The sequence below is a fragment of the Colias philodice genome, chromosome 2 (assembly GCF_061535455.1).
Source record: "Colias philodice isolate Cphi_HAF_F1 chromosome 2, ilColPhil1 Martin Lab GWU primary, whole genome shotgun sequence".
In the NCBI taxonomy this organism is placed as follows: domain Eukaryota; kingdom Metazoa; phylum Arthropoda; class Insecta; order Lepidoptera; family Pieridae; genus Colias; species Colias philodice.
The window spans coordinates 13,268,052-13,281,927 of record NC_143087.1 but is presented as its reverse complement, the minus strand read 5'-3'; the positions used below and the strand labels follow the sequence as shown (position 1 = coordinate 13,281,927).

General features: G+C 33.1%; 1 protein-coding gene and 1 long non-coding RNA gene across 2 annotated transcripts; one reads left to right on the top strand and one right to left on the bottom strand.

The window, feature by feature from the left end:
• Positions 1–2,402: 2,402 nt before the first annotated feature.
• On the bottom strand, positions 2,403–9,850 carry Bmcp (uncoupling protein Bmcp mitochondrial). The gene is made up of 7 exons (XM_089709622.1): positions 9,499–9,850; positions 8,648–8,795; positions 5,631–5,835; positions 4,734–4,991; positions 3,665–3,751; positions 3,315–3,445; positions 2,403–2,639 (listed from the first exon to the last, which is right to left on the bottom strand). The coding sequence occupies exons 1-6, from the start codon at positions 9,560–9,562 to the stop codon at positions 3,326–3,328; spliced, it is 882 nt and encodes a 293-aa protein (XP_089565748.1). The 5' UTR covers positions 9,563–9,850; the 3' UTR covers positions 2,403–2,639; positions 3,315–3,325.
• Positions 9,851–10,102: 252 nt separating this feature from the next.
• Positions 10,103–10,965, top strand: LOC149490907 (uncharacterized). Its single transcript, XR_016317469.1, has 3 exons — positions 10,103–10,137; positions 10,341–10,460; positions 10,736–10,965. It is a non-coding gene; the product is annotated as an uncharacterized LOC149490907 (long non-coding RNA).
• Positions 10,966–13,876: the final 2,911 nt, after the last annotated feature.

Genomic DNA, 13,876 nt, shown 5'->3' with positions numbered 1-13,876 from the left:
CTGACCCTACATAACAAAAAGCTTCGAAAATGGCATTGGCCAAAAGTATGGAAGCATAGCCTTCACTAACCAAAATATGTTTTGTCTAAAAAAGTTGTCTTTGTTGACGGTACTTGGAAGTCTACTGCATTTTGAATTACATCAAAACTATATGACATCTAAGTTCTATATAATAGACAATATTAAGTGTTACAAAATCAGACTTGAATTTCATAGTTTTAATGGTAAATACGAAAAACCACATGTTTTGGCAACTTGCATGAGATTACTATCATTTTTATATACAATACACATGAAATATATAGTTACGATGTTAAATTAGTACGCATTGTTAATTATAAATACAGTAAATACTCCCTAAATGCAATAAATTATATGAAATACAATTTTAAAAGCGAAGATTTAAAAAAGGCACATTCAATAAAAAACATGAGCAATGGGTTTAGACAACAATAATAGATCTGTCCTTCTCACTCACAAGAACAATTCGACTGTTTGAAAGAGACAGTTATAGTTTTCATACAAAGGTAAAAATACAACGTTATTTTTTCACTTTACGTCCAAAGTTTTTTTTTTTTGATATGTCAAATAAAACACAATTCCGCCGATTTCAAATTATTTTTACAATATAAAAATCATAAATATTAAAAGCAAGTACTTTCACTCAATATAATATGTACTTATATTTTATAAAAGCAGAGTCCTTAGAAGTAAATAAAACTACAAAACAATTGAACAATAAAAAATGCAACTCTACCACTACGATAAACTTAGTTGTATGTACATTAGGAAGTATGCACTATGTGCCTTATTATTATAAAAGCTTGATATGTTTCGCCTAAATGTCGTCGCCTTATGAATAAATTAAGTAAGTAATATGCAACATAATAATAAACATGAATACATATTTTGTTAAAGTGAAACTTCTTTAGGCGTGTTGAGAGTAGAATCACAGAATACATAATAGTAGCTAAACGCTACAGAACGGACACTCTCCGCCTCCCGCCAAAATTAAACACTTACCTCACCCCGCACGATTAGGCTATTATCGTGATTTGTGATTATCGTTTTTCGTAGAAAATGGTTAGATATTGTGCTGTTTACGGATGTATTTCATCAGAAAAACGCAAATTTTTTTTTACGCTAGTCACAAATGTGCCAACCATAAAGCGTTAACACACACATTTGCAGTCTCTACAGTGTGACTGTCAAAACGATAATTTTGTATGGAGTGTCCGGGGTGTGGTAGAATTTCAAGGTCGTGTCATGGAAATACCGTCACGTCAGGGAGAAAAGTGACAATTATGGTATCTTTGAATCTTGCCAAAGAAGTTTCACTTCAGACACGTGTGCTCGGTATACACGCTCTTTTTTTTAATTTACACTTAAATTTCAATTAAACGGGATTTAAATTATTGAAAATGTCCCAATAAAACCTAGCAAACATTTTAGTGATGTAAATGTCTTAGAGTAGATTCGAGTCAAACTCGTATAAAAAAACAACCAATTTGATACAAATGAATGGATTTTTATAGTGAAGTAAGTCGCGTATTAAATCCTTTACTTCCTTAATCTCATTTTCTTGAATAACAAACAACTTGTATACTTATAACAAAACCGTATATTTTTACAAGCCTCTTCGTAGGAATATATCGTGCTTGTGAAAATAATATCTCGTTAATTAAAAATTGAATGTCTAATAATAAGGTTAGTAGAAATTTATACGTTTCTTGATATAACAGTTATACATAATCACAAAATAACCTTATATCTAAAAAAGATCACACTTCAAAATACAGTGTAAACTCTATATAACGTCACTTAAGGGACCGTGCATTTTTCGACGTTATAGAGAGTGGTCGTTAAATGGAGAGAAAGGGAAAATTGCATGATTGGTCCCGAGACAGGAATATTATTTTGACATTGCCTATGAAACCATGTTATCATCGCTTGATATTGAGGTTTCTTCAATTTTTTGGCAGATCGTCCATCTTCTTCGGCATGCAGTATTTTTTCTTTATTTTTCTACGACTGCATTTCTGAGAATCTTCGGTATGTCAGTAAAAAAGAATGTAAACAACTACATTTTCATTGATTTCGGCAACTTAGTCAGTACTTCCTAGTCCTAGTTCCTAGTTGTAATGTCTTATTGTGGTCGTTAATTAGAGTGAGCGTGATGCTATATGGAGTGTATTATTGTATAGACAACAATATAAACCAACCAAAGTCGAGAAATCTTGACGTTATACGGAGTTTGACGTTAAATGGAGTGTCGTTATATAGAGTTTACACTGTAATAGAAATAGTGTATTGGTCCTTCGAGCCGGATTTGCCCCGTGAACCATGGTTTACGATTAAAAATGAATAAATTTACATGAAGTTAGTGTAATTAGTTAGTTTTATAAGCTCTAAGAAGGTATTTCACACATTATTTTGTGACAATAATATCTAGAATTTAACTTTTTAAAACGTTCACAGTAAAGGGAATGAAACTCATATTATCTTATACAACACTGATTGTCCAAAAAATGTAATATCGATCATAAAAACAGATCAATAAATATTGTAACATTAAATTTATTGTAACGCTTATGAAAAATAAAATTGAACTAAAAACCCGACTGTGGATTCTGTAGCATCTGCAATAAGAAAATTTGTATAAATTAATTTATAAGAAAGTTTTGTGACGTGAAACATTAAAGTGATAATAACATTCAAGTTGATAAACATTGTATATTTTACGAAATACCTCTTTAATGGTTGCTATCTAGCAAAAATATGGCAAAAGGGCAATAGACATGAATTTGAATGATTCATATTACCAAAATATTAAACAGCACTAGAAAACAGGATATTAATTTCCCAAAAAAATGCTCTTTACATTATGCCTGTTATTAATAAAGTCGATTGTCGAAGTATCTATATACATTATTATTACACCTAGAATAGAAAATCTATAAACGCACTTATCTAGTAAACTAATTTTTGCACTATCACATCCGTCAATATAAAATTATCTGTATTTTGACCTGGAATTCGAAATGCTGTTATCCTCGCTAGATAGAATTCTCTATAAGTCCATACAAAATCTATCACACTTTTAACATTTAGTCTTAACTTATTCCAAATCGGGGCCCTTATTGCCTCTAAAGTTCCAAACTAATACTCACTGAACCATACAAAATTAATCACAGAACTTATAACGCCTAGTATTAACCTAAACTTAGTAAGGTCCTAAACTATTGTTAACATTCATTCTCAACGTATTCCGAATTGGGGCCCTTATTGCCATTAAAGTTCCAAAGTGTACTTACCACGACGACGCTCAGTAAAAGATTTTGAGCTGTTCGTAAGTGAGGAAGAATATAATGTTCCAGGGCCCCATCCGGAGCCACGTGGGCACGAACCCTTTGTACAGCGCTAGAAAACCTTCGTTCCGGACCGTCTGGAATAAAAGGATGAAAATGTTAATTAATTAATGAACTTGTAGAAAAAAATAAATTGCTTTATGGTTATAAGACCGTCAGATACTGTTTTCAGATGTAAAGTGTGGGTAGATTGATGTAAAGTGTCTAATATGGTTCCTGGTTCTAATATTTCATTATATGTATATGTCAAAAGATATTTTATAGTTGGATAAAAAATGTAATGAAAAGCAACTTACTCGTACGAAGCAATCCACTGTTCCCTTATATATTTTTTCACTATTAACGCCTTGATCTTTCACTTTTCTTTGGTTCATTAAGCGAGTCTGAAATAATAATTTGGAAAATAAATAAAAATTTCAGCCAAAAATTTCAGTCACGTCCTTGAAAATGCTGCTCATCGCCATAAATGTGAAACACAGAAAGTGTTTCTGGTAACATTTCAATATTAAGAATATGTGCTTAATTCCACAATTTTGTTTAAATACTATAATAATAATCTGTGATTGAAAGTAAAATAATAATATTAATCTGAATAAAAAGACACATAATTTCCAGGGGACGCGTATTTGCGTACAAAACAAATATAATGCCAATTTCGCTATCGATTTCAAATCGAATTTGGCAAACTTCGGTAAAGTATTTAAGATTGTGAAGACGTTTTGTCAAGCAGGTTACACAATAAGCGCAATGCGACGAATTCCTTCGAGATTTTCGTGTCAATAGATTCCTATTTTCGTGGCCGAGTCACCTCCATCCGTAGGAGTATGTATATCCTGAATATGGTATCCCTACACATACCCCCGAGTTTATAACGAAATTAATTTATTTGATGCAGAGAAGAAAAGTTTTTTTTTATAGCATTGAAAGGCAAACGAGCAGACGCAATCTCGTCGATGTTGATGGCAAAGTGCGTCGCCCATAGACGTCCATAACATACGTTATTATTAATTATGGGTATTGCCTACCATAGAGCCTAGAGGAGAATGGGCTGGGATGAAAAAGCTTGGTTTAATCATGACTTGAATGTTAAATTACAGAAATTATTTTTTATAAAATATACTGGCATTACAAGCGAATGGCTGTGAAAGATTTGTGTTCCTATTCTTGCGTTAAATTATTGTGATTAAATAATTTATTAAATTAAATTATCTATAAAGCCCCCGCGATTTCATTTTTTTTGCTGTCACAGTGTTTCATAACACAGAAAAGAGGATTTTTTTTCTAAAATTATCGGCCCGGCGAGGCGGTTGGCGGGCCGGTGTCGGCGGGCCGGTCGGCAGGCCGGTGTCGGCGGGCCGCACTCACCCGCACGACGTCGAGCGGCGTGCTGGCCACGGCGCTGCCCAGGCTGGCCAGCAGGCTGGAGGCGAGGTGGTTGGCGGGCCGGTCGCCGAGCGCGCCCGCGAAGCGCCGCTTGCACGCGTCGTACACGGGCAGCTCCACGGCGGCGATGAGCGCGGCGCGCTGCGACGTGGGCAGCACGCCGCGCCACAGCCCCGCCCACCCCTCCGCGCGCTGGATCGACACGAAGCACCGCACTATGTTGCGCTTCTCCGTGCCCATCTGCCAAACACACCGCTTAATACATGAAGTTTACGTAGGGTATGTGGCGTATAAAGGCTGACGATCAATGACGGAAGTATGGGTCAGATAGTGTAATTATATAGTGCAAGTGGTGGATGTCGCCGTAATATTGTAATCACCGTTAGATTATAATCTTACTGGCAAAATGGCAAACTGTTAAAAAATTTTGTCCGAAAAATTGTATTAAAAATAAAAGTTTTATGTATATCAATTAACTTGAAATTTTACACATTGTTAAAAATGCATTCTCCTACAGTCAGCATAAAAACACCCAAATACATTCCGATTGTTGTTTGAGTAATACGAGTAATATATTAATTTATCTGATGCGATTAATATCTATATGTCTGCTTATGATCATAATCTTATGTGATGAAAGAAATAATTTAATAAATAAACAATGTGTTATCAGTCATTAAAATTAACACTGATCTAATCTCAGCTTTATCTACGTAATATTAAAATATTATTAACGATAAAACATAAACATTCACGCAGATTAGAGACATGAGACAATAGACATCCGCATTGTAACATTCTGTTATATAAAAGCCTGGAAAACATTACAAATCTTTAAACCATTCATTTATTTAGAACTACCTGAAATACGCAACCCACCTGCATCCGGACCTTCAACACATCAGTGGGATTCGCGATTGCACTGGACAGTCCCCCAGCGAAAGCTGCGCAGAATGTATTCGTAGCTAGATGCTCCCGCGCGCCGCCGTCCACTCGCCGCGCGGCTATCGCGCTCTTCAGCGAGTAGTACGTACCGAACTTTATCGTGCCGTACGTCGCTTGCCGCAGCACCGCGGGCCATATGCTGGGGAGCAAGCGGCACTTTAGGTTGCTTTAACACCAATAATGTGTGAGAATGTGTAGCGAGGAATGTATTTGTTTGGTGAGAGCACCCTTACAGTTATACACAATACAGTCTATGGTTGTTGCCATCATCTGGTTGAATCTGAAGTTGGACTTTGTGTCACGAATGTGAAATCAACGTTCGTCATTCAATTAAATGTCGTCATTCAATCAAATAGCAAATTCAACCAGATGACTACAAAATACACATAGATTATAATTTATAGATGAATATAGATGAATTATTATCTTCAGATGTACAATGTTACATTATTATTTTTGTGTAGATAAGAGTCTGGGAATCATCCAACAAGATTTAAAACAATATTATGGAAATACAAGAGCTATAATACCAATTCCAATACACACCATCCATCAACTCTATAAACCATTCATCAAAATTTTATCAACAAAAAATCTTAAATAGCATGACAAAAATAATTTGGAAAATCCAAAAGTGCACGCCTCATAATTTTTTTTTAATAAATATTTATTAATTATTATTTTTGTTTATTTAATAACAATTAAACCACATCGAATCAGACCCTGAAAAATGAAAGGGTTCTATTCCTGAGCATACTCAAGCGTAAGAGAAAAAAAAAGACTCGATTAGTAAAGTATTTCGGTCGCTATCGTGTTAACAAGAAAAAGGATCCGCACATACAGACACACGGACGTCCAAGACAGAACTTTTTTAAACTGTTTTTTAACTAGTTTAAATAACAAAAATGACATCAAAAATATCATGAACGTTAAAAATAGTGTTTTTTCTTAATATGTGTGTGTATGTATTATCTTACAAGTGCAATGTATGATACATAAAGACATTTTAAGTTTGAAAAATCAGATCTTTTGCGCGAAGTGACAGTAGTACCCACCTCAACGCTTCGCTTATGAGGCGTGCAAAAAACAAGGAAAAAGAGGTGCCAAGTATGGTATGATAATTTTTTATTCATTGGTAAAATAAATAAACATTTTCCTCATCATCATTTAGCATATATATAATATTTTACATTTACTAAACGTGAGTATAACCATGTATAACCATAGACAAATAGTCTATTAGTCCATGGTATAACATATCTTTTTATTCAATTTATATTCTCATAGCCGAGCATTATCTAAAACCATTCCAACCAACTAACCGTTTATCGTTTTATCAAAATTAACATTTTCACTAATGCAGTTTTACATTAACTTTTAAAATTTTAACAGGCTCGTTAAATTTTCCCAAACCTATTAATCCAGTATACACTATTTATCAATCAGTTTTTCAGATCATTAACACGAAGGTATAAAAAATGAACTAACAAAAAAATATTTTTTTAAATTAATATATTGTAACTAACATAAATTATATAATTATATGTTTTGACAATTTGCAAAAAATTCGTAACATATAGTGTATAAGATAAAATATTTCAACAAAGATAACATTATTCAATGTAATAGATAATTATATTATTCAATATTATTATGCTAATAAGGGCCTTGACTTACGCAATGTTTTTGTTCATAATTATGTGTCGTACTTAGTGTCGTAAATATAATATGTAAACAAGTAAAATATACAAGAAATATTTCATAATATCAGCTTTAAATAACATTTATTACACACAAAATGATCTCTATTTTACAGGAAAATTTTGTGATTTGAAAATTTATTTATGATCATCATTACTACAATTGACATTTCAATTTCTTATATGCTTATAGTTTTAGCCTATGCCTTTAGGTATGAATACCATATGACACATAATATTATTTTACCATTTATTAATTCATTTTAGAGCAATTTGGGTAGGTATTTTTGCAGCTCCATGCAAACCGACAAACAAACAAAAAATTAACCCATTTGAAAAAGCTTAATCCATACTAATATTATAAATGCGAAAGTAACTCTGTCTGTCTGTCTGTTACTCAATCACGCCTTAACTACTGAACCAATTTGCATGAAATTTGGTATAGAGATATTTTGATACCTGAGAAAGGACATAGGCCACTTTTTATTGCGAAATATGTACCACGGGCGAAGCCGGGGCGGACCGCTTGTTAAACTATAAGTATGAAACTCAAGGCCTTCCTTGATGACTCTATGTCGTCATAGCAAAACAAGTACATATTAAGGATAATACAGCAAAATCAGTGTATCATTTGATAAGCATCACTGTTTTAAGAATGCTATCATTACTTGAACTCTAGACAAAATAAAACAAAATGGAATAATTATGATTGTAGAACACAATAACAGTGGAATTAAGACAATCCTTATCTTATGTCTTATTGTTATCAGGGGATTTACGCACAGTTGTAAAATTTGTTCTATAATGACTTATTCAACTTTTAATATAAGATATAAATGAATAATATCTAAAAGATTAGAATGTTTTATTACTAGTGAAAATTTGATAATAACGAATAAAATATTTGATGATAGTGAAATTTGAAACAAACTTAAAGTTTTTTTTTTTCATGTTCTCGCACATTGAAAACGGATATACTAACAAATTGCAATATTTCTTCACACTTTCAGATACAAAAGAAAGGAATGGCATCTTGTATTGTACCAATAACAATATCAGGTCAGGAGGTAACTGAATACAATAACAACAACATTATCCATGTATAAATTGGCTTTTAAATTTTATAGTATTAAAATGCTTGTAAACATTTATAAAAGAATATTAAAAGTTATTTTGTGACAGTGACAACATGTAGGTTTGAATCCTTTTAAATTTTACTATTTAAAATTTTTACAAACTGGGCTTACTTACCCACAGTACAATGCCTTAATGCCCTCTTGTTTTGAAGTCTTAACGAAGCAATCAACCATGCCTGTGTACCGCAATTCCACATGGTGAGAGTCTATCTTTTGTCCCTGTATCTGAAGCCTTGTTTTTGTGGTGTCTATGGGAAATGTGCCTGACGGGAATAGAGCATGGATTTAATACTTTGGATTGTAGCAATAATGATGAGTAAAACATTTTAATTATTTACATTCCATGTATGGAATATACTTCCCCTTTTATCTGTTCTTATGCCTATTAGAATCTGATTAGAAATAAATGATATTGACGAAAGACTAAAACATAATTGAAATAATTAATAGAATCAACTCGCTCAACAAAGACGAATAATATGTTGATATCGTAACAAGGGGTACTACTGTCACTTCGCGCAAAACATCTGATTTTTCAAACTTAAAATGTCTTTATGTATCATACATTGCACTTGTAAGATAATACATACACACACATATTAAGAAAAAACACTACTTCTAACTTACACTTATTTTTGATGTCATTTTTGTTATTTAAACTAGTTAAAAAACAGTTTAAAAAAGTTCTGTCTTGGACGTCCGTGTGTCTGTATGTGCGGAGGATTTTCTTGTTAATACGATAGCGACCGAAATACTTTACTAATCGAGTCTTTTTTTTTCTCTTACGCTTGAGTATGCTCAGGAATAGAACCCTTTCATTTTTCAGGGTCTGATTCGATGTGGTTTAATTGTTATTAAATAAACAAAAATAATAATTAATAAATAATTATTAAAAAAAATTATGAGGCGTGCACTTTTGGATTTTCCAAATTATTTTAATTTTTCAATGTGCAGAGGCAAGCTTACCAAATTCCGCGACAATCGACGCAAGGCCGCCGTAAATAAACGGTCTCCAATCTCTTTCTCCCATCACATGCGAACACTGGACAATTGGAAATTCAACAAATCTAATAAACTTATCTAAAACCGGTGCCAAGTAAACAATTTAGATTTATTAATAACTTTCGCACTCATTTAATTTAGAGGCTGCATGGTACTTTATTGGCGCATACATTTGAATTCATAAGAAAGAAGATCCGGAGATCGTTTTATAATTGGGTTTGTATTTATTAGAATTCACATTTCACGAATAATTCATTCAAGAATCGTAAACTGCGATAAGTTAACCTCGACTTGCTGTTTTTCATCAACGAAGTGGACAGTACAGTGGTGACATTTGACAATTTGGATTTAGTGTCACAGGAACCTGTCAAGGCCCCATAATGGCTGGTTCACACTTTGATTAGTGTGAGTGCAGGTGATTAGTGCGAGTGCAGGTGTGTAGTGCGAGTAGTGTCCAATTCAACTGCGAGTGCAGGTGATAAGTGGGAGTGCAGGTCAATGGTGCAATTCGCGACGCTACACACTACGCTAAACACTAAACACTAAACACTCGTGTCCAGACGTGTTTAGGCAGGCCTCGGAGCAATTATCAAGCCTGGAGAAGTAACAATTAATTGAACAATAAAGCACTAGTTTGGCCTTTTTGGCTTATGGCAAAATGTCATGCGAAAAAAGAGGACAGATATATGTCAGTTCGACAGTTTGAAATGACATGTAGCCATTTCAATTTGTTTTAGTGACCAGTCTGGTCACTAACGCATGGTGATTTTAATTATTGGTTTTGAAGTGAAAAACGCGTTTTCTAGTTTCTTATGTTATTTTCTGAAAAGATAATTTACTAAAGATTACATGGCTTGTGTTGTTCACGGCTGTAAAAGCCGTAGTACTGGGAAATCGGATGAAGATTGGAATTTGTCTTTTCACAGGTTAGTGTTTTGATCAATTTTTTTGTTAATTGTATTATAAATAAGTTAATGTACGTTATTTTCATAATCATCTATGTTTTATCTAACCGTAATCATTGAAATGAAATCATAATCAGCTTAGTTTTTAGAAAAAATGCAAAATATAACTTCCATAGTGTTGTGCAATTATCGATACTTGAGTAGGTACGAAGTACTTCATTGATAAATGATAATGACTGCTTTAGGTTAGGAGAAAAAAAAAGGTATTTAAGTATGAATTTTATTGTTATTTGCAGGTTTCTGGCTTGAGAAAAATTAAAAGATGTTTGGGTTAAAGCTGCACAGGGAAAATTGGAAGCCTTCAAAACATTCTCGGCCTTGTTCAAATCATTTCGAATCAGACGGGAAGAAAAGTAAAGTGCTTTGCAGAGATGCTGTGCCACAAGTTTAAGGTGGCATCTATTTTAAATAATAAATATTGTAATTTGGTAATTAAGTATCGAAATAAAATGTTGTAAAAAAATTAATGTTTATTTGTTTTATTTGAACCAATTTATTTTAAACTTTTACCAATTTTTTCCTGTGGGAATGAGTTATTTTCCCGCGGTAAATTGTAGCCTATATGTAATCCTGATGTTTAAACTATATAATTGTAAAGTTCCATAAAAACTCATTCCGTAGTTTTTACGTGAAAGAGTATCAAATGTCCATTCTTATATATTTTTGCTTTTTATCTTATATATTAGTAGGATACGATTATTGATTTGTAAAAAGATCAACCAGGTGGAAGTCAGATTCGCGCACGAAGGGTTCCGTATAATTCTACGAATGAATCTATGAAAACAGGAAAAAATACGTACCTTTTTATGAAACCATAAAAACAACCTAAACCGAAATACCTAATAATATTTTTTTATAAATACAACTACCATACAATGCAAGGCAGTCAATACGCATCGTAAATGAATAATTCCAAATTAAACGAATCTTAAAATTTGGAATTACCTATCCATAATTCAAAATTAAACGAATCTTAAATTATCTTCAAGCAATTTTATAACTTAATTTTTTTATTTATCGATATTTTAGTATTCGATAAAGTGGCAAGCACTACCTTTTTAGAACAAAAAGTGGCTACATGTGGATTTGAATGCCAAGCTGGTAACAGAGTGTTGTCTCTTTCTATCGCATTAATTAGGGTATTGAATAAAAGAGAGCCACTATATAAGAAACGTTCAATTAATTGTTACTTCTCCAGGCTTGTTAATTGCTCCGAGAGGCAGGCACACTGCGAGTGAGGGGGAAGGGAGGGCGCGCGGGACGTGGCTACTCGCAGTCCACTCGCAAAAAAATAGAACACGCTTCTATTCACTTTACTACACAGCCTACTAAACACTTGCACTAAACAGTCGCTGTCCACACGTAGTTACTAAACACCTGCACTAATCACCTGCACTCGCACTAATCAAAGTGTGAACCAGCCATAATGCATAGTACAAGCGTTAGTGAGCAGTGCACAAGCGATTATGAGTAAAATGGCCATAGTAATTTGATTTCGAAGTGATGTCCTCATTGTGTAATACAATGAGGAGCTCTATTTACAGTTTTTATATGAACTTCCCTTCAAATTTGCGAAGCAGAAAACCAAAAAAAGAAAGAAAAAGCTAAAATCTTTCATATTAAATGTACATGAGATATTCGTATATATCTCATATTTAATGTATGGGAGGGTTTCAATTCAAGTTAATTTTTTAGATATTTCTTGTTTTATTTTTAAAAAATATTATGGCCATTTTACTCATTAGGTTAAGTATTTTCAATATCAGTTTAAAATTTTTTGATATCTGTAATCACATCTGTGAATAATCGCCTGTGCCAAGCCTGTGCACACTTAAAGTTATAAACAGACGTTCGAATTTGGTACGGACCGCACCGTGACCTTGGTGCGCTCCGGACCATATTCGATCATGTGTACAGTGGTCCGTCGGACATAATTATTATTATTGACGGTACGGTTGGTTCGATGGTTTTTTCATCCGAACTTGGTGCGGACCGTACCAAATTCGCGCGTGTGGACGGGCGATCGCACCGGACAGCGCATTAGTCATAGACTATATACTTATTACAGCTTTAGTCATAGTTCTACCGCCAAACAAAACGGACGTCGGTCGATCGTTATCAATGGCGATGGCGTCGGATGACGTGGCTAATACTGAAAAAAGATTAATAATATAAATTTTAGAACTCTACAAAGATTTATGATATGACTACATATGTCTGAATGAATCCCTGTCTTTTAAATATAATTTTGCCCATTCTTTTCTCTTCGTTTTCTTCTTTTCAATGGTTGTAACTTGTACTTGTACTTGTGCCAAAAGAAGCCTTGAACTGAGGTCTACATGTGAAAAAAATACAACATTCTAACCACGAATTTATTACGAGAAATAGATTTTCAAGGAATTCGGTTTGACTTTTAATGAGATTACTATGATCAATGCTCGAAATATTCACAAAAAAAGGAGATTAATTTGTATTAATTTGATATTATTGAATTGTCTTATAAATCTAAGATATTTTTTTTGTTCAGTTAATTTATTACATATAAAGATTATGTACCTACATATAATAATATATTGAAATATCGACTATAACTAACGACTAAAACATAAACAAAAACTTGGTAATAGATAGATGATATATATAATTTTGTTTACTAGGGACAACCCTGACATTCTTTGAAAATCTATATCTCGTAATAACTTCGTGGCTAGAATGTGGTATTTTTGTCACATGTAGAACTCAGTTCAAGGTTTCTTTTGGTACTAAACAGAGCTTCTACTAACGCCTGCATATAATATAAAAAAATAAAAACGAAAATCAGTAAAAATTACAATACTTTCGCCTCTATCATCGACAATATCGAAAATTTCAAAAAGGGATAATTTGCGCCTTTAATCACTTCATATATTAGCAACGTAATAAATTATCTAGTCACTAGTGTATCTATTTTTTTATACGAATTTATTTAGCTCATTCGGCCGCGAAAATTCCAATATTTTAAATGTTTTTTTAAAAATCGTAAATTTAATCATAATTTTTAAACAAAGAATATTTTCTTTGTGCGGCAATGCCTGGACGGATAGCCGAAACCGATTGAATATTGAAACTGTAAAGGCGAAGCTGCAAATTAATTAAATGTAATTTTAAATTATCGTGCAAAGATTTTTATACATTCGCTTTAGAAAATGAAGAGCTATTAAAAGCTGTTTCTTCCAACAGCAAATATAAATGCCAAAAATAAATTTTCTCTATTTAACATTGCTGTTTTAATTATCTCCCGTAAAAAATAACTAAAACTCGTATTTTTGATGCTGTTAACCCTTAAATCAAATACTGGCAACCCTAGGTGCGGTGCGGTCGTGTGGCGAGTCGATCGC

Bases quoted from the DNA above. Each gene is read 5' to 3' on its own strand.
- Bmcp (XM_089709622.1), bottom strand. From the start codon at position 9,562: ATGGGAGAAAGAGATTGGAGACCGTTTATTTACGGCGGCCTTGCGTCG. The intron at 8,796-9,498 runs GTAAGCTTGCCT...TATTCCCGTCAG, and splicing joins GTCGATTGTCGCGGAATTTG to GCACATTTCCCATAGACACC. The intron at 3,446-3,664 runs GTAAGTTGCTTT...CTTTTATTCCAG, and splicing joins CAGTGGATTGCTTCGTACGA to ACGGTCCGGAACGAAGGTTT.